Genomic DNA, 24989 nt, shown 5'->3' on the forward strand with positions numbered 1-24989 from the left:
TCATGGTCTCACGGTGTATGGGTTGGAGCCCTGCATCGGGCTCTGTGCTAACAGCTCAGAGCCTGGAGCCTGCTTTGGATTCTGTGTCTCGTTCTCTCTCTGCCTCTGCCCTACTCATTCTCTCTCTCTCTCTCTCTCTCTGAAAAACAAATAAACAAAACAAAAAGAATGTACTCTCTCCATATGGGCTGCCAGATCTGGTAAAAAACAAAACAAAACAAACCCCAAAAACTAAAAAAAAAAATCTCATATTTTCTTACACTATCCAATCAAAGAAGGACATTTATATCCTGGTTAAAGTAGGCACCTTTTCTTCCAATTCAGCTCCAAAATTTTATGGTTAGAGGTACTGAAAATGTAAATTGTTCTTACGTTTGTTACTACTAGATGGTTTGCATTCACTTTAAAGCAGGAGAAGTTCGGCTTTACCTTCTGAGAAGTCTGCCTCTCTGACGGTATGACAGTTTGGCTTTAGGCTTCCCACTGATGGAGCAACAAATAGATGTATTGTGCTCGAAGGATACCGAAACTTCTCGTCCACTCTTTTCTCAGAACTCTCCTAGGACTCAAAATTGAAGTTACCTATATTTTTTTCTTCTTATTATTAAAACTGGAATACATTTTTCTTATTTTCATACTGTTGAGAGGAAGTGAATGAGAGGGAGAGCTATTTTTAAGTCATGGGATTCAGGTAAAGATCATTCTTTTCCATAAAGATGATTCCTCCACAAATTAATACATTACTCACCTCCTGTAAATTCATTCAGATAATAGGAAATAGAAAATTACTCACAAATGTAACGTGTGTGTACTTTTGTGTTTGATATAGACAGAAATCCTGAATAATGGACGACTCCTTTACTTAAAAGGGTTTAATGGTCATGGCACATATGCGTTAAACACATGGCAGGTTCTAACCTTAAACCACAGCTCCTGGTTCTACCCGAGAAGCCAGACCGCACGCTGGATGGGCTTTTACTGTTCCAATTACTGAGCCAACTACTTTCAAGTCTAGAGGTTAAAGCTGCATTTTGCAGCTCTTTTCAGTTTCTGTCCAGGTAAATGAGGCACCCATGGAAGAGAACAGCACTGCAAAACAGCATTCTCATTCCTCGCTGGAGGACCCCTTATTTATTTTAATTTTAATTTTTAACGTTTAGTTTTGAGAGAGAGAGAGAGGATGCACGTGAGTGGGGGAAGGGGAGAGGGAGGGAGACACAGAATCCAAAGCAGACTCTTGGCTCCGATCCGTCCTCACAGAGCCTGAGGTCTCCAACTCACAAACTCACGAACTGTGAAATCATGACCTGAACTGAAGTCTGATGCTTAACGGACTGAGCCACCCAGACGGCTCGCCCCTTATTTAATTTGGATTGAGGTCCCACGTGTAATTCCTGCTATGTCATATTTTGATAAGCATATCTAGAAGCTGAAAAAGCAGTTGACTTTATCTGTAAATCTACATAGGATAGTAATCACTCAAAATGGTACAGAACAAGATAATCATTTTAAAAATACATGCCCACACCTAAAGGCATATCTCAACATAACCGCATTAAGAGTGTTTTAAAAAGTAGAGAAAAGAAAAAAAAACTATAACCCCATTCTACAAGGAACCATTAAGAGTTTTTGGATGTTATTTCTAAATTCTTTTCTATGCATCTGAATTTAAAAAAATGTTTTTTAAGTTTATTTATTTTGAGGAAGAGAGTAAGCAGGATGGGGCAGAGAAGAGACAGAGAGAATCCCAAGAAGGCTCTGCACTGTCAGTGCAGAGACTGATGCAGGGCTCAATTCCATGAACGGTGAGATCATGACCTGAGCTGAAATCGTGATTCAGACGTTTCATTGCCTGAGCCACCCAGGCGCCCCTTTATGCATCTGAATTTTAAATAAACATTCTATTACTACTTATAGTTTTATCAGTATCTCAATTTTCCACTTAACAATATGCCAGTGATCTCTCAAGGCTCACTTTGATGCTAAGAGTGTCAATTCAATGATTCTTTGCTTTAATAAGACAAGTAAATAATTTGTAAGCTAATAAAATTACACACATGGGAGTACTACACACTCTAAAATATGCTCTTACTTACTAGATTCAAAGTTTATTTTTTAAAAGTAATATTCTTTCTTGATTATAAATGTAATCCATGTGGACACAAAAAAATTCTGGAAAACAGAATATCCAGAATATTACAATTACTCATAATCTTACCATTTAGCTAGCTGTAACTATTTCAAAATTTACTTTTTGACAAAATTTGACCTTTCATACAATTTGTCTTTATAATTTAGAGAATCGTTTTAAATTGCGGAACTGCAACATTTACTATGGAAAGGGAAGTGGCTTTACTTTGCCATGGTGGTCTCCTTCCAGAATGCAATAATCCTATTAAATAATACACTGCCCTTCAAATGGTCTTTTGGGTTTTGAACAGTAAGAGGGGTGGGCAGCTGCTGGTGGCAGAAAACAGAGGATGTGGCCAGACAGCAGGAAGCGTTCTAAGGGGCCAGCGTGAGAGCTCGGCACCCCTCAGGCCATAGGATGAACTGTCTTGGGGACCATTAGCCCTCCCCCTTGTTACATGGCCCCAGAATGCATTGCAACGCCAGAGAGCCAACCAAAAATACTGGGAGACTTCAGGGAATTAGATGAAAGAGTGAATCACTGCAATTCTTCACCGCTGCAGATCCAACATGTCATGGAATATACTCCATGATGGAGGTTTCAAAAGGGTCTTCTCAGTACACCAATAACAAGAATGTGATGACGAATGTAGTGCTAGCATATTATTCAAGGAAGGCTACTGTGGAGGCATCCTCACTCACAGAGAAGTTAGCGAGTGGATCCTTCATTTTTCTTTTAAATGTTTGTTTTTGATAATAAATTCTTGGATTTCAAAAATTCAAAGAGTGAATTTTCCTCATGCCTGCCCCTACCCACCAATCCTCTGCCCCAGAGGCAACCAATATTATCGGCTTTTTGTGAATCTCTTCAGAGATACAGAAGCAAAGGAAATGCTCTCTACGGGAATGTATCCTTCCAGTGTTGACTGATACACCACAGTGGGGGAGATTATCTCTGGATAAAAAGGTGCCCGGGCAGAGAGAGCAGGGCTGTCTCAACCCTTTTATTAAACACTCTAAATCCACAGGGAGTTAACAGATTTAGGTTTTGAATGGCAGGCTTACTTGATATAAGGAGATAATGTCTGGCACTAATAAGAAGAGCTAATAAGTGAGCTGTCCTCTATCTAGGTTGCATTTAAAGGGCTAGGGAATGATCTGAGGCCTGTATGCTCTCTCCAAGGGGTTGCTGCTAAGAGCAACATCATTTTCTACATAGGCAATTTTCTACATGTACAACATTACCATATTTTGGTTTTATTTTGATTAAACTAAGCGGTGTTTACCAAACCTTTTTCCTCTTAAAAGAAATACTGAAAACAATGTGAAAATCATAAGCATGATTTATATAAGTCTTAGAGCCAAAATATTTCTCTATTGGAATGCAATTCTAATGATGTAATACAAATTAATGGAAAAATAGCAGTAGACATTTGCTTTGCTGCCAGGTTTTAAAGAGTACTTAAGCAAGGCATATTTATCTTAGTGATATGAATATTTAATTTTTCTATATTTGGACAGACATTTTACAGGCGTTAATCAATATAGTTTTTGGGAAATTTTTAAAGCTTACCTTTGTTACCATAAAAAAACCCTATAATTTTCTTTTGAAATGCAGCTCATCCCTATTTACATCTATTAATATTTACTTAAACAATAAAGACATCAATAGACTTTTATAGTATACAACAAGTATACTCTAAATTTCTGTAGATGAGTAAATATAGAAAAGTAGCCAAGGGAATTTTGAAGGTAAAAAAATATGCTATTAGATATAAAAACATACCACAAAACTATTCTAATTAAACAGTGTGGCATAGTGCAAAGATAAACAATAGCTCATGAGAGCATAATAAAGAATCTGGGGGTGCCTGGGTGGTGCAGCCAGGGAGCATGTAACTCTTGATCTCAGGGCTGTGAGTTCAAGTCCCACACCGGGTGTGGAGCCTACTTTAAAAAAAAAAAAAAAGAATCCAGGAACTGACCCATGTGTATATTAAAAGAAAACTTTCACATCAAGGGAGAAATAAATGGGGCGACTGACTACTGATTTAGAACAAAGTAAAGTTAGTTACTCTCTTTAATCATACATTCAGACAAATGCCCAATGGATGAAAGATCTAAGTGTAAAAAAAAAAAAGCATATATAAGAACTGAAGATAATAGATTTAGGATCTTGGCCTTCTTCCATAAGACACAGAACAATGAAGTAAAAGTAACAATTCAGACACATTTGAACACGTAAAGATTTAAACAAAAGACCATTAAAAAAAGTTAGAAAGTTAACAATAAATTGGGGGAAAGTATGGTGGCATATGTAATAAAAAGCCAGTATTCGCAATATCTAAGGAGTTTTTACTTATCAATATGAAAGAAACAACTCAAAAGAAAACTAGTAAAAGTAAATAAAAAATGTAAATGGTCAATAAAGTTATGTACAGATACCCAACCTTATAGAAAAAAATGAGATATTATTGTTCATTCTCTAGACTATAGACCCCTCACCACCACCACCCCTGCCCCGCCCCACCAGTGCTAATGAGAGTGATATACTAGGGGATGCTCCTAAACTGCAGGTTACAGAATAGCATTTTACGAAATTTAAAAAATACATCTCCAGTGACCTAGCAAATCTACTCATGGGACTATGATAGAAATACTGGCATGTATGCGAAAGGATTTATTTACAAAGAAAGTCAAGGTAGCATTGCTTTACTAATGAAACACTACAAATTCCATAACATCCATCATGAGAATAAATGTTCAATAACTTATGGTATATTATCTACAAAATGCCATAAAGTCATTCAAGTGAATGAGATATACACTAATATGGAAAGATTTTCTAGATCCTATTTTGTGTGGGACTCAGAAGGTATACAGAAAGGCACATGTGTACAAACACATAAGTCATACACACACACACACACACACACACATACACGTTTGTAAATGCACAGAAAAATGACCAGAAGGATGTACACCAAACTTTTCTTGGTGATTACCTATGAGAACTGGAATGAAGTTGGGGAAGGATGGAGCAACGGAAGTTTTCATTTTTACTGTATGGAGTTTTGTACTGTTTGAATGCTTAATTAGAATATATTGGTCCATTACAAATATATATGCAAAAAAATAAATGACCTTTACTCTCTTTGCAGCCTTGTTTTTTAAAACTTGTTCATAGCACACAATAGAAAGAACTTCCTTCAGTATACATTTTTATTTTTTATAAACAGAACTTCCATAGAAATGCATTTTAAAAATTTAGTTATTTTCTTTTGTAGTTGAGTCTTCATATAATGTTATCAAATGAAAACGAGGTAATCAGGATCTCTATGATTTCTAGGAAAACTACATAGAAGTAAAGCTATCCTGAATGATAAAGAATAGGTTGAGTGCAGTCACTCTATCTCAGGGGTCAGGACTCAAAAGCACAAACATGTGCATGTGATCTTTCCAGTTACCCGGAGGTCCCGCCAACTCGATGTCACCATAAATATTCAGCCACCTTATTATGATCAACTTTACTGGAGAAGTATGGCCACAGGTGTCAAATATCAGCATGAACTTTCGCTGACCTCAGAAGTGGAAGGGAGAAAAGGAAGGGACAAATAGGTACGGCTTGAAATGGGCATGTAACTGGTCCAGGGGTAGATCAGCGTAGGATGCAGCCCTCAAATAGAGAAAAATCCTATACATTTGGATGGCTAAAAGCCCTGAATGCATTTACAAATAAACATGATATAGGAGGAAACAAAACAAATAAACCTCCCCTAGGAGAAAGGGGGAGTTTCTTCTGCATACCAGACATTATTGTAGAAGCAATAGCTTTGGAGCAAGGAGGCTCTCATCAACTTTAGGGAAGGAATTTGCTGTTGTATTATGAAGTTATACCATGACTTCCTTTATTACAGGACATGCTCAGGATGGAACAGCTCACCAACAGGAGCCACTGCAGACAGAGTGGCACCATAATGTATGGCTGTCCTGCAGAGGCTGCTTCTAGCAGCCAGAACCAGTATTTGCTTTCCAGAAAGATCTACTGTGGTCTTCTTCATGTAATCATATGTCCTGGTGTGTTTTTTAAGAATTCAATTTTATTTTAATGTTTTTATTTATTTTTGAAAGAGGGAGAGAGACAGTGTGAGCGGAGGGGAGGTAGAGAGAGAAGGAGACACAGAATCTGAAGCAGCCTCCAGGCTCTGAGCTCTCGGCACAGAGCCTAACATGGGGCTCGAACCCGTGAACCGTGAGATTATGACCCGAGACAAAGTCGGACGCTTAACCGACTGAGCCACCCAAGTGCCCCAACAATTCAATTTTTAAAGATTTAATTGGCATGGACATTTTTGGGAATATACATGCTATATAAAAAAAAAAAAGAAAGAAGAGCACATAAATCCATTAGAGAGAAATAAACAGAACACTTATTAAGTGGTGGTAGTGGGGGGAGGGGCGGGTAGTCAGACTGTATGATCATATTCAGGTCCTTCTGGTTTCAGCAGAAGAAGAAACTGAGTTAAAAGGATAGGATTACTGCAATCTTCCACAGAACCAGTGAAAACTGGATTCCTAGTCTAAGTTACATCTTCTAAAAACTGAGTTTCCATCTTCTCTAGGTTATGTCTACTGTGACCCCAAAGCAGACACATAGGTGCCCATTGCGGCTCTTTCCAGCATCTGTTCTGGGCATAAAACTTCAACGGAGTCTCTTTAAGGACAGAATAAATGATCCTAATGCTTTTCTCCTGGCCCAGAAAATAAAGCTAAGAAAGAAACCCAAACATAGCCCTTTGGAATGATTCAGACTCCTGTGAAAGAAAAAACAGAACAAAACAAAAAAAGGCTTAATTTTAGAAATGTTCATTAGATGGTGTTAGGCTCATCTATATTTAAAAAAACTTTTAGTTGTGGTAAAATACACATAACATAAAATATGCTGAATTGCATTTTGCCCACCTACCTTGTAAACTGTCGACTCTCTTCATGAACTTCCATTTCTGTGCTTTTAAATTCATTTAGTTCTTTCCTTATTGCTGCCTAGAAAAGAGATAAACATAATTGTATTTAGGTCACATATTTCCTTAGCATAACAGCGTCAACAAAGCAGACATTCTTTTAAGAAATGTCTTGCAAAAAGTGATTCTTAATTTCTACTAGGTCTTTACCTAGTAGAGGTAAGATAAATGTAGTATCTTACTATAGCCAAAATAAAACCAGGTCAGATTTCCTTCAAGTGTCATTGACAAGGAGGAGAGGAGAAACGGCCTTTGCTAAACTCATTCTGGGGCCTGGTCTATGAGTCACACACATCCCCCACCCTCAATGACCACAAGGATAGCGCAGGTCATAAGATTTTCTCAGAAACAATATCATTTTCCTATGAAAGTTCTGCATTTCACATCATGTACAGCGACATGGCCTTGAGTAGCTGCCACTGAACTTCTGAGAAGTCAGTTTGCTATTTATTCTATAATATTGAAAGTTCAGACAATTAGAATGAAAAATTTCAGCATAGCACCTAAAGCTACTCGGAAAATGTGTACTAGAATGTGATTACTGTTACTATGTAACAAACACATAACCCATGTCATGTAAATGTTGGGATTTGAAGAGATGCTTATGTCCTTCAGGTTGAAATGCTGAAATAATCATAAGAACGTTAATGTGAGTTATCTATTAACAATAGTCATTAGACCATGGATGATTTCTGGTTTCAACTTAGTGCTTATCTTTTTTCTTTAGTTTATTTATTTATTTGGAGAGAGACAGGGAGAGGGAGAGAGGGAGAGAATCCCAGGCAGGATTCACACTGTCAGCGTAGAGACTGATATGGGGCTTGAACTCATGAACCACGAGATCATGATCTGACCTGAAATCAAGAGTCAGACGCTTAACCAGATGAGTTGCAGAGGCGCCCCAACTTTTGCCTATCTTTATTTCCTAATTTCTCTACAAAGAACTTTTCTCTCATGTAAATAAAAAAAAATTAATAAAAACATTCCCATATCCCAACCTCTATGAGAAATGGACTCTTCAGCCAAAACATAGAATAATATTACAAACCACAGAGTCTTGACTGAGAGATAAGAAAATCTACTATGTGGTTGGAAAAGGATGAATTTTAGAAAAGGGAAGAGAGAGGAGGAAGCCTGGAGGCCTCTCTCTGGTTTTCTCCCATCACTGACTGTCACTCTGCAATATACAAGCTTTCCCCAAACATGCTTTTCAATGTTATATTTAAATCTCGTCATCATACTGTCTCATCTCCCTACATGTATTCCTTAGCTGCTCTAGTTTCTATGGGGAACCTGTGGCTGGGAGCTGTGGCAAGAATTCTTGCTACCGAGTCCTGAGACACATGAAGCAAGCAGAGAGATGTTTGTGGGCCTGAGTCCCCTGTGCAAAGACCATACATCTTGTCTCCCAAGGGAGATCAACAGTGAGGAAACTTTGTTGTACTCAGCGTAAATATTGATTCCTAAACCAGGAGCTGAAGTAGTGAATATACCCTATACCAATTGTCAATTAGCATCTATCAGAAAGACTTCCTTGAAAGGGAGTATTTTAATAATAGAGAGTGGTAGAGAATTCTGTCTCCATGTTCATTTTAATTTTCTCCTCTGAGTGTAAGATTTCAGTAAAGAAGTACAGAGTGGTACACTTGGGTGTCAGAAGTCATGGGTTGTAGTCTTGCCCTTATGCTTTCAATAGCAGTGGCCCTCAGTAAATTATTTTGTTCCAAAACTTGTTTTCCCCTGGAAAATGGGGATAGGAATTCCTCACAGTATTACAACACTCAAGAGCATATGCGGGGGCTGCCTGGCTGGCTCAGTTGGTTGAGTGACTGACTTTTGATTTTGGCTCAGGTCATGATCCTGGGGCTGTGGGATCAAGCCCTGTGTCAGGCTCCACACTAAGCATGGAGCCTGCTTAAGATTCTCTCTCTTTCTCCCTCTCTCTCTCTGCCCTTTCCCCCTGCTCATGCTCTCTCTCTCTAAAATAAAAAGAAAAAAAGAAAGATCTGTCTTTTTGGAGCTTGTACTGAATGCAATATATTTAAAATTAAATATTTAAAAAAGAACATATGTGAAAGTGCTTTGTATGCCAAATATTCAAAAAATGTCATTATTGTGAAACTTTCGAAAGACGAACTAGACTTTAGTTTATGACTGTGACTAACAGCTCTTTCATTGTTATTTGGAGAGTCTACTACATGCAAGATAATGTCACTGAAGGGGACTCAAAGACAAAAAGGCAAAGTTCTTCTTTTCAATAGTAAGTTGGCTACCGATCTAGGAATCTGGCAAAAGTCAATGAAAGCATTCTTTTAGGATCATTTGGGATATCGAATCCACAAAAAGAGTACCAGATCGTTTATTTTTAATTGTACATTGTGTGCTATGCATCCTTTAGATCAGTAACATTTACAATTTATTTATAACCATATATATATGTATTCTTCCTGAGAAATTCAGTTCGAGATTCTCGGGCATATCCTACACGCACATCTGAATTGTGACTCTGTCATTCCCTCATCAAGAGGTGGAGTCTTTAACTCCAGCCTTGAATCTGGATGAGTCCTGCTACTACTTTAAACGAGAGAACACATGGGGCGCCTGGGTGGCTTAGTCGGTTAAGCGTCCGACTTTCGCTCAGGTCATGATCTCGTGGTTTGTGGGTTCGAGCCCCGCGTCGGGCTCTGTGCTGACTGCCAGCTCAGAGCCTGGAGCCTATTTCAGGGTCTGTATCTCCCTCTCTCTCTGACCCTCCGCTGCTCACGCTGTCTCTCTCTCTCCCCTAGAAAAAAAAAGTTAAACAAGAGAACACAACGGAGGTGAGGCTGTGCCAGTCTGGGACGTAGCCCTTAGCTGGTTTGGCATCTTTTGTCTCCTTCTCCTTGGAAGTCAGCTGCCATGTAAAAAATGTGACTGATGTCAGGAGACCACACTGTGGGAAAGTCAAGGTACAGGATGAGGCCAGGGAGGATGAGGCGCCGTGTGGATGGAGAGAGAGGCCACGGAGCAATAAGGCACAGCTGTGACAGTGAAGGAGCCATCTTGGAAGTGGCAAACACAGTTAAGGTGGTTAAGTCACTAAACAGTTGATAACCTGAACACTGTTTCATCTTACAAATGACAGAATGGAGGCACTGAGAGATGGAGTGACTTGCTAGATATTAAAAGGGTGTTAAGGGACAAAAATGGGGCTGATACGTAGGCCTTTTACTTCAAGTCCCACAGTCTTTCTAATGAAATGAGCATCAGAGCCTAAGTCATCCAGATAATTGCTTCAGACTTCGATGTTGTGCGTACCGGTTGTAATTAGGAACAATGAGTCAGTTACAGGCAATGAATACGATGTGAAATTACAGGGAGTGATTATTTAAAAATAGATATCAGCAAGAGGTAACTACTGTCAATTAAAGAAATGCAATACTCCTTTCAAAAATTCGCTGCCGAACCACCTCTTATACTCCAAGAGTTGCTTCCTCTTACTATTTAAAGACGGTTATGATAGGAAAAGAGTAATTAAAGATGCTTTATGTTCAGAAAATACACGTGCAATAATCTTAACTCCCTTCTATGCAAATGAGACCAGAGTCTAGGCCTAATGACTTTTCCCATAAATGTAAATGGGACTGTTCTGTAGAAAGACACAGGATAAAAGAGTTAGGCTGCTGTAATGCGATTGGAGCCTGAATGGTGCTGAGCCAGACCCAAAACTGGTAAGTCACTGAGCTGAAACCAGGTATTTCTAAGATTAAAACAAAACAAGCAGCAGGAGACAGCACTGAGAGCAATTACACAGCATTTTTTGGTACCATGAGAATAACAGAGAGGAAAGAGGAAACAAAAATGACTGAAATGAAGTTTAAAATTGACTAGTGATGACCAGTGACGGAAGGTCTGCTTAATCTCCTCCCGTCAGCTCAGGGGTCATCCTGGCCAGGAACAATAGGTAATTTGTTGAAAATGTGGGCTCTGCTGCCTTCTCAAATAGCATGAGCTCGGAGGCCAGGGTTAACTAGAGCTCCCATCATTTGATGCTTTTTTGCTTATTTCTTTGGTAAAAATCTGATGTGGAACAAGGAGGGAATTTCTTGACTACTCATCAAGTTCGACGCTATGCGGAAGTGAGTGTACTCTTCATTGCTGCCAGGACAATCAGAAAGAGGCCAAGAATATCTCGGCAGAGAATCAAAATCTCAGTCTTTCCTGTGACCTGTTTAGATAGTGCATTCTTGGAAGGGTAGTATGTTCATCTTTATGTCCCTGTTATCTAGGACAGCTCTATTTTATGATTTTATTTTATTATGTTAAGTTTATTTATTTAAGAGAAAGAGAAAGAAAAGAGAACAGGGGAGGGACGGAGAGAGAGGAAGAGAGAGAGAAGCCCACACAGGCTCTACGCTGTCAGCGCAGGGCCCGACACAGGGTGCAAACTCATGAACCATGAGATCGTGACCTTAGCAGAAACCAAGAGTCAGATGGTTAATCAACTGAGCCACCCAGTTCTTTTTTTTAAAGTTTACTTATTTATTTTGAGAGAGAGAGAGAAAGAGCGAGCGAGCATGAGCAGGGGTAAGGCAGACAGAGAGAATCCCAAGTAGGCTCCTCACTGTCAGCACAGAGTCCATTGTGGAGTTCAATCTCACAAACCATGAGATCATAACCGGGGTCAAAATCAAAAGTCAGTCATTTAACCTACTGAGCCACTCAGGTGCCCCCTAGGACAGTTCTTAATTATTACAAGGGTTTTAATATATAAGTAATTACTGAGTAACTTCTAGGCAAATCCATGTATTATCTGAATTTCAATTCTCTTTCACTGGATAATTTCATTCATTCATTTATATCTTTTAAGATAGAGAAAGAGAGAGAATTTTAAGCAGTCTCCATATTCATCACGGCCCCTGACACAGCGCTCGATCCCACAACCTTGCGATCATGACCAAGAATCTCACACTCAACTGACTGAGCCACCCAGGTGCCCCTCACTGGATAATTTTCCACTAGATTGTAAACTGAGGCTTCAATGCAGAGTGAAAATGTCACCAATGGGGAACGAAGCTTAGATTAGCAAGCCTGCCCATGAATATAACACTGGTAAGCACTACCATTTATTGATGAACTGGAACTTCATGAATACATTAGCTAATTTGAGATGGATATAATTGGCTCTATGAGGAAGGAAACTCAAACGATTTGGCCAAGGTCAAACCACTCCCAAGTGGCCAAGTCAGGAATCAAACTCTTACGTCCTCAGCTCCAAAGCCTGCCTTCTCCTCGGTACCTGTGAGCTTCATTGCCTACCTCAGGGAGATGGCAACTGTCAGGTGAGCCTTGGTCTTCAGTCCAAGTTGATGGCCTTTTCTGGCTCTGCCCTTCCTGTCATCCTAGGGCTCATCTATCTACTTCAGCACAGACACAGACAGACACCATCTGTATCTTAACTGTATGTATGTATATCTGTTTCTAGTGCCGTACTCAAGTACATATATTTTAAAATAGAAAATTCTATTTCATTTTTTAAATATTTATTTTTGAGACAGGGAGGGAGAATGAGTGGGGAAGGGGCAGAGAGAGAGGGAGACATAGAATCTGAAGCAGGCTCTAGGCTCTGAGTTGTCAGCACAGAGCCCAATGCAGGGCTCGAACTCAAGAAACGCGAGATTGTGACCTGAGCCGAAGTCGGACACTTAACCCACTGAGCCACCCAGGTGCCCTGAAAATTGTATTTTAAAGGTGAATTCGGCTCAATCAAATTCACAATTAAAAGGCATTTCTCCTACCACTTCTCTTTCCCAATTTGAGCAATTTAATAAGACTACTGGATTTATGAGATTCCCTACAGCAACTACCACAGTGTTTTCACAAAATGAACACTGGTTGGTTACTAACTGCTTCGCGATCCCTTCTCTTTACACTTGAACTTCAAAGATTTTTTTTAAATGCAAAGTCATATCTTAGTGGGGCTACGAAATAGTACCAGGAAAAGTGAGAAGGATGGCTCCTTTAGGAGGCAGGAAGTCTAGTGTTTATTTTGAGAGCATTGGTGGAAAACAGTTTCAATATTTTTTTTCTTTAAATGGGATTTATAGTTCAAAAGTTAAAAAGTAAAACTTTTTTATACCATGAAAGTTAAATTACAGATTGTTATACCTAACTGGTATAAAATAATTACTTATAGAAGAAAATATATACTCATTGAATAAAATACATGATCTGTAACCTGATCCTTATTATGAAGAGTTTTATTTTAAGGTAAAAAGCAACAGAAATCCAGAAATCCTTGTTATAATAATGATGTTCAGCATGTATTATTTTCATTCTAAAATAAAAAACACGCTAAGACCATTAATAGTATCTCTGGGCAGTAAGTAACATTTCATTATATTCCTCTCTTAACATGCAAAGAAAACAAATAACTTTATTTTTTTTCAGTGTTAGGTAGGTAGAAAATAATATTTTTTAGAAGTTCTTAAAAGTACCATCGATTGGTACCCATTATAATTATTATTTCTTCTTTTTATATTTTTGAATATTAAGATTTTTGCAGACAAATATGAATCATGTGTTTACACAATCTACTATACATTAGCGGCATTTTAAATTGTTTTGTTTTTCTATCTTCTATCTTTAAAAAGTATACAACATTTTTTAATTTAAAAGAAATGATTCTTGGGGCGCCTGGGTGGCTCAGTCGGTTAAGCGTCTGACTTTGGCTCAGGTCATGATCTTGGAGTCCGTGGGTTCTAACCTCGTATTGGGCTCTGTGCTGACAGCTCTGTGCTGGAGCCTGTTTCAGATTCTGTGTCTCCCTCTCTCTCTGCCCCTCCCCAGCTCGTGCTCTGTCTCTCTCTGTCTCAAAAATAAATAAACGTTAAAAAATTTTTTTTAACAAAAATAAAAGAAATGATTCTTATTTGTCTTCAAGAAAAAAAATTTATAATATAAATCCAGTTCTAAAAATGCCATCCTTTAGAGTGTCAGGAGAAATGGGAGAGACAATATCACAGGGAAAAAAATAAGCCTCCTATGTGAGGTGGGGGGGTTCTGGCTGGGCTCTGGGCCCTACTTACTCTGTAGGGGAGATGCCAGTCATGTGCCTTCAAAGTATTCTTGAACAGACACTAGGCCTGCAGAAGAAGAAAAACTGACCAAGTAGATCTCCCCTGCAGCCTAGAAGTCCAGCACAAAAATCTATTTTTGTTTCAACACAAAACTAAAAAGAAAAATCCTCTCCTTGTAACTAGAGATGGGGGAGGTTTAACCTTCCAACAATAGACATAAGTTAGAAATGACTATTTCTAGAGTATGGAGAATTTAATCATTTAGACTCTCACTGCATCCATACTTTGCACCTGCTGTGAACTTTACTCATTTCCCTGGCAACCCCCTACCTGCCTTTGTGAAGTTCAGCATTTGACTATCAGCCAACTGGGAATGGTGGGTGTGGCAATTACATTTGTAAAAGATGGCAGCAATAACACCTCCAGCCCACATGTTCTTCTGCAATATGACCTTGCCAACCCCTCACTGCCCTCACCCTAAAGCTGGGCCGATCTTATGACCTACTGGTAACTAATAGAATATGGAGGAATAGGGCTGGGTGTCTTCTAAAAAGAGGGTTAAAGTCATACAGCTTTTACCTTGTTCTCTTGGGACACTGGCTCTGGAAAAAGCCAGCTACCATGTAGTAAGTGTGACAACTCTGAGGCCACTATGAAGAAGAGGCCGTGTGTAGGTGCTTTGGTGGACAGCCCCACCTGAGCCCAGCTTCTGAGCCATCCTCTCTAAGACAACTGATGTGTAAAGGAACCATCTGGGACCCTCCAAAGCAACGTATTTGTCAGCTGAGTAACACTGAGTGGCCAGAGTCAGAACTGCCTAGCTGAGCCCTGACTAAATCCCCAACCCACAAAATCTGTAAAATGGAATAAAATAGTTGTCATTTTCAGCCACTAAGCTGAGAAGTTCACTGCACAGAAATGGTGACCCACTAAGTTTTGGGAAGTTCATTGCAGAGAAATGGTGACTGGAGCAGGATCAACTGAGAGTCACTGGATGAGAGGTGAGTGACCAAAAGTCTACTACTAGGGGAGAGGAATGTAAGAAAACGTGTACAACAGCATACACTATTTCTTTTATTTTTTTAAAAGTTTATTTATTTATTGTTTTAGTACTCTCTACATCCAACATGGGGCTTGAACTCGTAACCCTGAGATCAAGAGTTGCAAGCTCCGGGAGCCTGGGTGGCTCAGTTAGTTAAGCGTCCAACTTCAGCTTAGGTCATGATCTCATAGTTTATGAGTTCAAGCCCTGCATTGGGCTGACAGTACGGAGCCTGCTTGGGATTCTCTCTCTGCCCTTTCTGGGTTCACTCTCTCTCTCAAATTAAATAAAAAACTTAAAAAAACAAACAAGCAAACAAACAAAGAGCTACATGCTCTTCTGACTGAGCCAGCCAGGCACCCCTACACTATTCTTGCAAAACAACACATCTTGACTAACCCTTCTACTGAACAACAACTATAATGCCGAATACGACATTTAAAAATTATATTTTCTTAAAAATGTTTTTTAATGTTTTATTTATTTTTGAGAGAGAGATAGAGACAGCATGAGCAGAGGAGGGTCAGAGAGAGAGGGAGACACAGAATCTGAAGCAGGCTCCAAGCTCTGAGCTAGCTGTCAGCACAGAGCCTGACACGGGGCTCGAACTCATGAACCATGAGATCACGACCTGAGTTGAAGTCGGACGCTTAACCGACTAAGCCATCCAGGCACCCCTTAAAAATTATCTTAAATGTACTGATTAGCTGGTAAGAAAGTAAAAAATACTTCAGTGGAAAATAATAAATGAAGATGAAGCCCAGAGAAATGGAGTAAGCAGAGCACTGAAACTGGCTTTGACCTTGAGGGCATTTGCTATGTGGTGACTTCAAATGGTCATCTTCATAGCTTAATGAGATATTGAAGACGAGACGAAACCCGCGCAAGGTGGAAAGTCTAATACATGATCCTCCTGCCATAGAGAGGGGCCCTTACGGCATAGCTGTACTAGAAATTCTGATCCCCAGAGAACAGCACAGAAAATTTCGTACCTGATGTTTAGTTGGTGAGGGAGAATGAAATCTATACTGAGTATATGAATCCATAAGTAGCCCTCATAAGGTTTACAGTGTGAACTCACTGAACTAAGGTGGTCTAAAATTAACTCACCTTTATGTTAAAATAATATTAGATAAAATAGTCTTTACAACAGAAAGCATTTCTTGAATAGAGTCTCATCTTATGTTGGAAAAAAACAGCCAAATAAAGGCAAGAAACTTAGAAAACATACTAGACATGATCTATTCTACAGAGTTAAAGGCATATCTTATAACTTCTAAAGATATCAATTCTAGGTAAATTAAGAACTTAAATGTGAAAAAGCAAAACTATAAATGTTTTAGAAAACAGCAGAGCAGAATACATTTGGGATTTCGGTATGGGAAGAATATTTGCAAAGAAACAATATCACGAGCCATAAAGTGGATAAATTCACTGTACTAAAGTTAAGAATCTTTTTGTCAAAACATACCATAAAGAGAATGAAATGTTATAAATTGGGAGGAGATGAATATGTATTTGCAATATATATAACTAAAATATAGGAAGAACTCCTATGAATCAACAAGAAATTTATAACCCAAAAGAAAAGTTTCCACAGAAGTGGAATCCAAATGTGGAACAGGTATGAAAATATGTTCAACCTCATTAGTAATTAATGAGAGGCAACGTGTAAGTGCAATGAGATATTATTTCAGAACCACCAGGTTGTCAAGCAAAAAAAGAACAAAAAAAGAACAAAAAGACTGACCATCATATGTTGGCAAGAACATAGGACTATGGGAAGTTTTAACCTTTGCTGGTGGAAGGGTAAACCAGAGCAATTATTTTGGAAAGCTCTTGCCACTGCCTAGTTTAGCTGAACATTCCTACGTTCTAGGACCCAGCAATTCCATCATAAGGAATATATGCTAGAAAAAGTCTTTGATCGGTGTACCTGAAGACGATACAGGAATCTTCATAGTATATAGCTTGTAAATGTAAAATCTGGAAACAATCTAAATAATCAATAACTGAATGGATATTTACTTTCTGACTGATACATACGACAACGTATTATATTTCAGTGAGAAAGAGTAACAATGGCCTAGTGCATCAACCCAGATTCTTTGGTGTTGACTGAATGATGCAACACCCAGAAGTACATTGTATGATTCCAATCGTTTAGCCTCCAAAACTGGCAAAACTAAGAAATATACAGCAATTGCTTAGAGGTATAAATAAGGTGGTTAAACTCCTAAAAAGGAAAAAAAGGCAATGATTAGAACTCAGGGTGCTGGTTATTCCTTTTCTAAAAAATTTTTAATGTTTATTTATTTATTTATTTTTAAATATTTTTTATTTCTAGGAGAGAGAGAGAGAGAGCGTGAGCAGAGAGAGGGAGTCACAGACTCTGAAATAGGCTCCAGGCTCTGAGTTGGCAGTCAGCACAGAGACCGACGCGGGGCTCAAACCCACGGATCGCGAGATCATGACCTAAGAGACAGTCGGACGCTTAACGGACTAAGCCACCCAGGCGCCCCAAATGTTTATTTATTTTTGAGAGAAAGAGAGAGCGAGCGCACATAAGGGGCAGAGAAAGAGGGAGACACAGAATCTGAAGCAGGCTCCATGCTCTGAGCTGTCAGCATACAGCCCAACGAGGGGCTCAAACCCACAAACTGTGAGATCATGACCTGAGCTGAAGTTGGATGTTCAACCGACTGAGCCACCCAGGTGCCCTGTTGGTTATTCCTTATGGAAGGGAGGGAAATACAATTGGGTGGAGCACGCGGAGCCCCGTTCGGGTACTAGTAATACTCAGGGATTAATACAACAGGTCTCTTCTTTTTATTATTTAAATGGCACATTTGTTTCATACATTCTTTGCCATGTAATATAATTTACAACTAAAAAATCCCAAAAACCAAAATGCTGGAAGAATGTATATGACCAGATCTGAGATAGGGTTAGGTTGGGAAAGAAATGGTATCCATTGTTAACACTCACCCTAAAGACTGCATCTGACCCAAAGCCTCGTGTTTCTTTGTGAGGTGTCAGACAACACGTGAGGTCAGAAGTGAAGTCTGCTGTTGCTGAACAGCGAGGGGAAAGCGCAGGAAGGAAGGCAAATAAAGCAATGGAAACAATTCAGAATTATGTGTGAGGCAGGAAAGCCACGAGCAGAGGGCTGCTGGTTGAGGGCTGTGATCAAGATAAAACACACTCAACAGTCTTACTGTGTTTCACATCAGCCCAAGAGGGGCTCCCAGAGGGAGACGTGTTTTTCACACCCCGTGACAACTTGCTGGAGACCTGGATGTGAGGAGTAGGAAGCAGGCAAATGGCAGGCTCCCACTGCCCACGCCATGCTTAATGAGATGCCTTCAAGGCTCACCTCAAGAGGGGAGGGGCTTGCCCCCAATCCTCACACCCTTTACCCTCCCTCTGGACTCCATGCACACTGCACTCACAGCACTTGTGTCCGCTGAGTCTACCCTCTGACTAGAACACAACGCTCTCAGGGCCAGGCACTCTTCCTTTTGGTAACCTAGGGAAGGGCACAGGGCTGGCCTTTACAAAGGGAGCCGTAGGGGTGAGCGCAAGAAACCACAGTAAGTAGTTTACAGGCAATTCTTCGCAACCCATAACCTTGACATTTCCTTCAAGAAACAAGGCACCGACTAGCAGTGAGCTTGACACAGGACCCGAGTACCAGTCTTCTTCAATCCCTGGTGGCTTCCCTCAACCTGAGTGATTTTAGCTGCCTTGGAGAAGCCTCTGCCTTTAGGGGGTTCCTCAGCCTGTGCTCTCCATCCCAGCCGCACGGGTCTCCTTGCCTTTTCCACATACATACATTCTCTCTCTGCTGTTCCGTTGATTATGCCCTACTGTATCAGTTACCCACCTTTTCTCTTATATATTCAACCTTTCTTTTTCTTTTGCTTCCTTCTTTGTGGCATAAAAGATTCCTCATACATATAAAAGCCTCACACAAATAAAAGCCTCCACCATCATCACTGTTCAAGTGATTACCTCCTCCTACGGCTTCTCCTTCACAGCCAAGACTCTGGAGATTATATTTTATTCTCCTGGTCTCTGCTAGTCAGGCTTCCACCCACCAGACTGCGAAAATGTCCCCTCTCACCACACGACTAACCACTTGTGACCTGATCTTCTCCTTCCAAGGCTATTGGGCTACATCTTCTCCTCTTTCCCTACCTCACAGACATTTCTTCTCTGTGCTCTACCTCCTCTTCACCAGTGTTAGGTCCCTTGGGTGCTATTCCCAGCCTCCCTCCATTCTTTATTCTTATTCCAAACACCAGTCCTTTGTGATCGTTTTCCTCCCTACTTTTCACTTCTTCTTATGAGCAAATGATTTCTGATCTCTGTCTCCAATATGTGCTTGACATGCAGCAGGTGCTTTACAGGATGAGACCTATTAAAAAGCTTCAGCACAGCGTTTACTTAAATTACGGAGCTCTAGCATTAAGACTGGGTGTGACATGAGTTTATTTGATACCAAATTTTGCATAGAAACAAAAATTAGAAATCATTATTTGGGATATTAAGAAAACCCTACCCTAAGCAGTTGAAAACAAAAGTTTGGCAAAATTTTTTGGCTTTGGAATCAAATTACTCATAAAAAAGTCTTTCTCTATGATGGAACTCACCATACATTCAGTTTTTCTGGACTGTGAGCTATGAGAGAGATTTAAGAGTTGGTAAACCATGGCCTGACAGGGAAATCTGGCCTACCATCTGTTCTTGTAAATAAAGTTTTATTGGAACACATATATATCCTTCACTTACCTGTTGTCTATGGCTGCTTTCGGACTACAACAGCAGAGCTGAGCTGTTGCAACAAAGACGGTATGGCCCACAAAGCCTAAAAAATTTACTTTCTGGCTATTTATAGCAATAGTGTGTCAGCCTTCATATAGATTGATACCTTTTTCACTGTTAACATATCCCTTTAAAATGATAACTTGTATAAATTATATTTCTAAGAGTAAGGAAAAATCATGCCTGTGGGACCACCATGCCTTCCATCCAGGTATGAATGCAGTTACATGGTAACTAAGAACTCATTTTTTCTGAGACTTAGCTGAAAGCGCTCCACTGCTATTACTAAATGGATCACTTAGATAGCTCAAATAACCAAAGGCAAAAATCTGTTGAGTTTTATTACCAGAAAACTGGTAATAATCGTGCCTCTTGGGATGACCGAGTGTATGTGTGTATATAAAGTGGGATATTGAAGCTTTGACAAAAGCAGTAAAATCACAAACAAGTAAAAGCATGGCTAAGACCATGAGGATTTCTTGCCTTGTCTGCAGGTGTTAACCTGGCCCAGGGCTTGTCCGCCCGGCGATCGTAGTCGGGAGACTCGGTGACTTCCACATACTCGTTAAACCGCAGGATCCTTCGAGCTTGGAGCTCGGCCACGGTCGGTCTCAGGCTGAGCTGCAGGGGCATAGGGAAGAAAGGACAAGTGCAGGAGACTATTATTCACAGCCTCATGGTGGCAAGTCTATAGCGAACTTCAAAGGTATGGTTACACAAGGTCACTTTCAGATATCCAAAAGAAAAAAAAAGGCAGCAGCATCTTGGGAGTTTCTAATGAGAACCAGAAAGCAGTGTGCCCTAATTCTGAGACTATAAAAATCATCATTGTTAGATAGGTCACAGGCATTGGCGGCCATCTGCCTTATGCTATTTTCCCCAACTTGCCTGGCGTTGTGAGAAAGGCACCTGTCATCCCTGACACAAGGAACACGGAGCCACGCAGACACAATAGCAATCCAGATATAGGATGGCTGGCTAGGAATCATCCAGACAAAAGCACTGTACCTTCTAGAAATGAGAGCTCTCTTCCTATTATATTAAACCTCTATATCCAGAAATGTACATGACAAGGTTATGACAAGGGAACTAGTCCAGTGAAGAGTGTGTCTGTGGTGGTCTTCTGGGGGAGACTAGAGACCCAGGCCCAGGCAGGACATTATCCCGGTGGGAAAGGCTGCCGTGCAGAAATGCGCAGCGGCACGGAGTGCATTCAGGGGGCCACAACTGCTTAAAATAGGCTGAGACCTTTATGACACTTCTAATGACTTGGATTCCTCCTACGGTCTTAGGCAAATTCAAATTTATAGCTCCATTTAATCCACTCAGCCCTGTGTATGTGCTCTCCTCTCTTGGTGCTTTACCAAGCCCAAGAATGAAGAGAGATGGTTCTGAGACTAAAGATTACTCGGCACTAGTTGACAGGCACGATCTACTCTCTGCTACTAAAGTTCATGTTTCTGTGGCCTCTCTCAGTCCAGAGATCTCAACGGCCCAAGTTCTCTTTTACCCATGGGGTCCATTTCCAGTATCTTTTTTACCCATATATGTACTTTGTATACAGCCAAACCATTCACTGTCTAAGTGGCCCTCTTTGGAGGGGTTCCTTATGCGTACAGGAAAAAAATACCCTTTCCTGAGCCTCAGTGTCCTCTTGAGTAAAATCAGAGGCTGAAGTCGGTCAATGATCTAACATTAAAGTCATTTGAGTACTACTCTAAGGGCCTGGGTCTACACTCTGAGTTCACCTGAGCTGGGGTAGGGCAACCGTGGCTCCTTCTGGCTTCATAAAGCCCTCTGGCAATGAACAAAGGGAGGAATGATCTACATGGCTCCCTTATACTCAGATGTTGTCCAATCTATATTGCTAGCTTCTTACCACCTCTTCAGGGCATGTGGGCGTAAGGAGGTAGAGAAACCAGCGCCTCTGGGGAGTGCCCAAATGAGTTCCCCATCCAGTCTTGTCCTTTAGGACCATGTTATTAGTGTGATGAAATGGCCTGTGCCTATGGCAGAGAGCTCTGTAGAGTGGAGCAAAGTGGGAGTCCAGGGGTCAGGTTAGGCTCTGTTGCCTCTCGGAGGGGCCCAAATGGATTGAGGAAAGATGATTATGTATGGCAGGGGTGAGGCTGGAACAATGAGGGGCTACTGCTTATCTGTAGTTGGTAACGTTATAGCCACTGAATGCTAGAAGAGCCATCGCTAGCAATTCAGTTTACAGAATCTTTGTCAGCTTGATCATTACTTGACATTTAGGATCTTTGAAAAAAAAAAAAAAAAGGAGATGAATTAAGGATCTTGTTCCCTAAAAATAAAAGCCAAAATCTCTCAAAATAGTCTCCAACTTTTCCATGGGAATGGAGTTTCTTCTGTGAGCCTTAGAGTGCTTTTGCTGTGGGCTCCCCAGCCAGCTCAGATAAATATGGGTCAGGTCACACACTTCATTGCAGATGTCGTATTTTACTTAACCTGCCTTGTCTAGGCGTGAAAGGTATAATCTGAAGAATTATAAGTAAATCTTCATTTATATTTGTATTAAGATTTATAATGAAATATAATGAAAGATCAACTCTAATGGTTTCCAATAGTCTTTCCAAAGGCTATTATTATTCTAACACTTGAAGAAAAAGAGTGATGACCTTGGCGTCAGATTTATATTTTCATGAGTGGGTGGAAACAATAGTCTGAGTTTTGGAGGTAAGCCATTTGTCAAGTTAGGCAGCCTTGCAACAGGCAGGTTGGGTAATGAAGTTCACTTAATAAATTCCTGACCCAGCTCACCCATGGAAAAGTGGCCAATCTTCAATTTAATACTTATGTAGTATTTCCAAGACTACACAAAAAAAGTGAGCATTTTTAAAACCTGTATATTGAAATGTTAATAATAGTTATCGCTGAATAAAAGACACTTGCGTGATTTTCTTTTTTTTGTTCCTTTTTGCATTTAAAAAATGTTCACACAGATGCATGCTATTTTCATAATTAGTAAATGTGATTTAAAATTTTCGATTGTTAATTCTTCCTATTAGCATGTCACACAGTCATAAATATAAACATAATTCATATTGTATGCATTCCATTGATTTTAATGTCTTTGATTAGGTAGTAGCCTAATCGGAGTAATTATTCCTCAGTATCAAAGGTAATAAGGCAGAGAGCTGATCTGCATTTAAATAATGAAGTATTATCTCAAAACACACATGCTCATGAACAGTCATGGTTTTATCACCTTTCTGCTGAGTCTGCGCTTAAGTTCCATTTTTGCTTCTTGTTCTTCCTCTTCATTCTTTTCTGTTATAAATGGGGGCAGAGAGGAAAGGCATGAAGACTTAGTTACTAGAAATTATTTTATAATCAGAAAAGTAGATCAGACCACATCTACTTGACTTAGATAATGATCAAACACTCTGACATAAAAAGTTGTGAAAAGATTTTGTAGAAAGGTCGATCATTAATTTATATATATATTATTTTTCTCCTTATAGGATCAGTTTCCCTAATGTAACCTTTTTGTAGTCAGTTTCCTAACTGTAAATCTTTTTGCTTCCTGACTTCATATGTGTTCTGAAAAAAACTGTAAGGGTGTCCACACTGGTGAAAACCTTTCATTGCCGAACACCTCATGGGTTTATAAGCACAATCTATCAGAATTCAGATAAAAATTTACTTCTGGATCTGGCCTTCATATGAAAATCTGAGACGTATCAAAAGAGCAAATTAGAACCATCTGATACATGTCTGAGGTGATTTCCATTCAAATCCAACCAAAATACTTGATTTGTCTGCTTTGGTTTCCACAGAAGCAGAATGCAGTCATTTCTTTGGACTCTGCCTTCAAACCAGAATGTTCTGAATGGAGTTATTAGGGTGTACTGTTGACGGAGAGGATTTATTTTCTTGTGACTTTGACTTTCCAAAGTCTTCTTTTTCTCTAGTGGTTCACTAAATAGTAAAATTTCATGGCCATTTTAATGAATGCTGTCCAATGAATGGGATTAAGAGAAAAATGACCAGGGATTTTAAAGAAATAAATACCCCTTCAGGTCTTAATCATTACTTATTTGATGAACTTCTCTCTGTTGCTTCCACTAGCTCATCATTTGTTTGATAAATGAGCACAGATTTTACTTCTTGGATGCTGATGCTTTACAAAAGATGGTCTCTTAGGAGATGCTGTTATGAATTCTATTGAAGAACATCACATGATATGAAGGCTCAACCAAAACGATGAAAAAGAAAAGTTTGCTCTATGAAAAGATAAATTTATTTTAAAAATTCAAATAGACTTCTTACCACTAAGATTGTTTTTATAATGAATAAAACATCAGTATTCCATATTTGCACCGATTGTATTTGTTAGTTGAAAAGCCTAACTTCTCGATGAACTTTCCTTATCTGGACAGGGAAAAGTTCCCACAGTCTTCCAAAATACTAATTTTAATTCCTAGGAAAGAGAATGCTCAGTATGGCTATTTAGACAAAGAGTAAAACGGAAGCTGAAATCACCCTGAGAGATAAGAAACAACCAGTTAGTATACTTTCAGGAAGTGCCTGTATGTAAAACAAATTTCGTTATAATTCAGATTTCTCCCTATGAAAACACTATAGGTTTTTCTAATTGCTTCGCAAAATATATATCCTTTGATAGTCTTAAAATATCTCCTTAGGGTCAAATATTTACTTTATATGAACTGGGTAAGGCATGTAGGTTACAAATTATTCATAACAGACAAAAGCCAAATTTGTGGCTCATGTGAGTCAAATGAAGGCTTTACAAGGTCAGCCTTTAATGATATTACTAATAAAAAGGAAAATATAATTTTCAAAGCATTTTCGTCAACTTCTCCTATACAGTAATTGAGCTATATTTTTAAAGGTACTTTTCAGAGACAAAAAGTGGATATCTAATAT

The 24989-nt window shown here is 39.5% G+C and overlaps 1 protein-coding gene across 1 annotated transcript in view; it reads right to left on the bottom strand.

Moving 5' to 3' along the window:
• The window catches only part of PHACTR2 (phosphatase and actin regulator 2), a 105544-nt gene that overhangs the window by 11078 nt on the left and 69477 nt on the right, over positions 1 to 24989 (bottom strand). The window contains exons 12-14 of the mRNA XM_077776161.1: positions 23308 to 23369; positions 20562 to 20699; positions 7097 to 7173 (exon numbers count right to left, since the gene is read on the bottom strand). Coding sequence (XP_077632287.1) covers positions 7097 to 7173; positions 20562 to 20699; positions 23308 to 23369 — 277 coding nt within the window. The remainder of the gene's footprint in view (positions 1 to 7096; positions 7174 to 20561; positions 20700 to 23307; positions 23370 to 24989) is intronic.

The sequence above is a fragment of the Crocuta crocuta genome, unplaced genomic scaffold (assembly GCF_008692635.1).
Source record: "Crocuta crocuta isolate KB4526 unplaced genomic scaffold, BGI_CrCroc_1.0 scaffold25, whole genome shotgun sequence".
Classification (NCBI taxonomy): domain Eukaryota; kingdom Metazoa; phylum Chordata; class Mammalia; order Carnivora; family Hyaenidae; genus Crocuta; species Crocuta crocuta.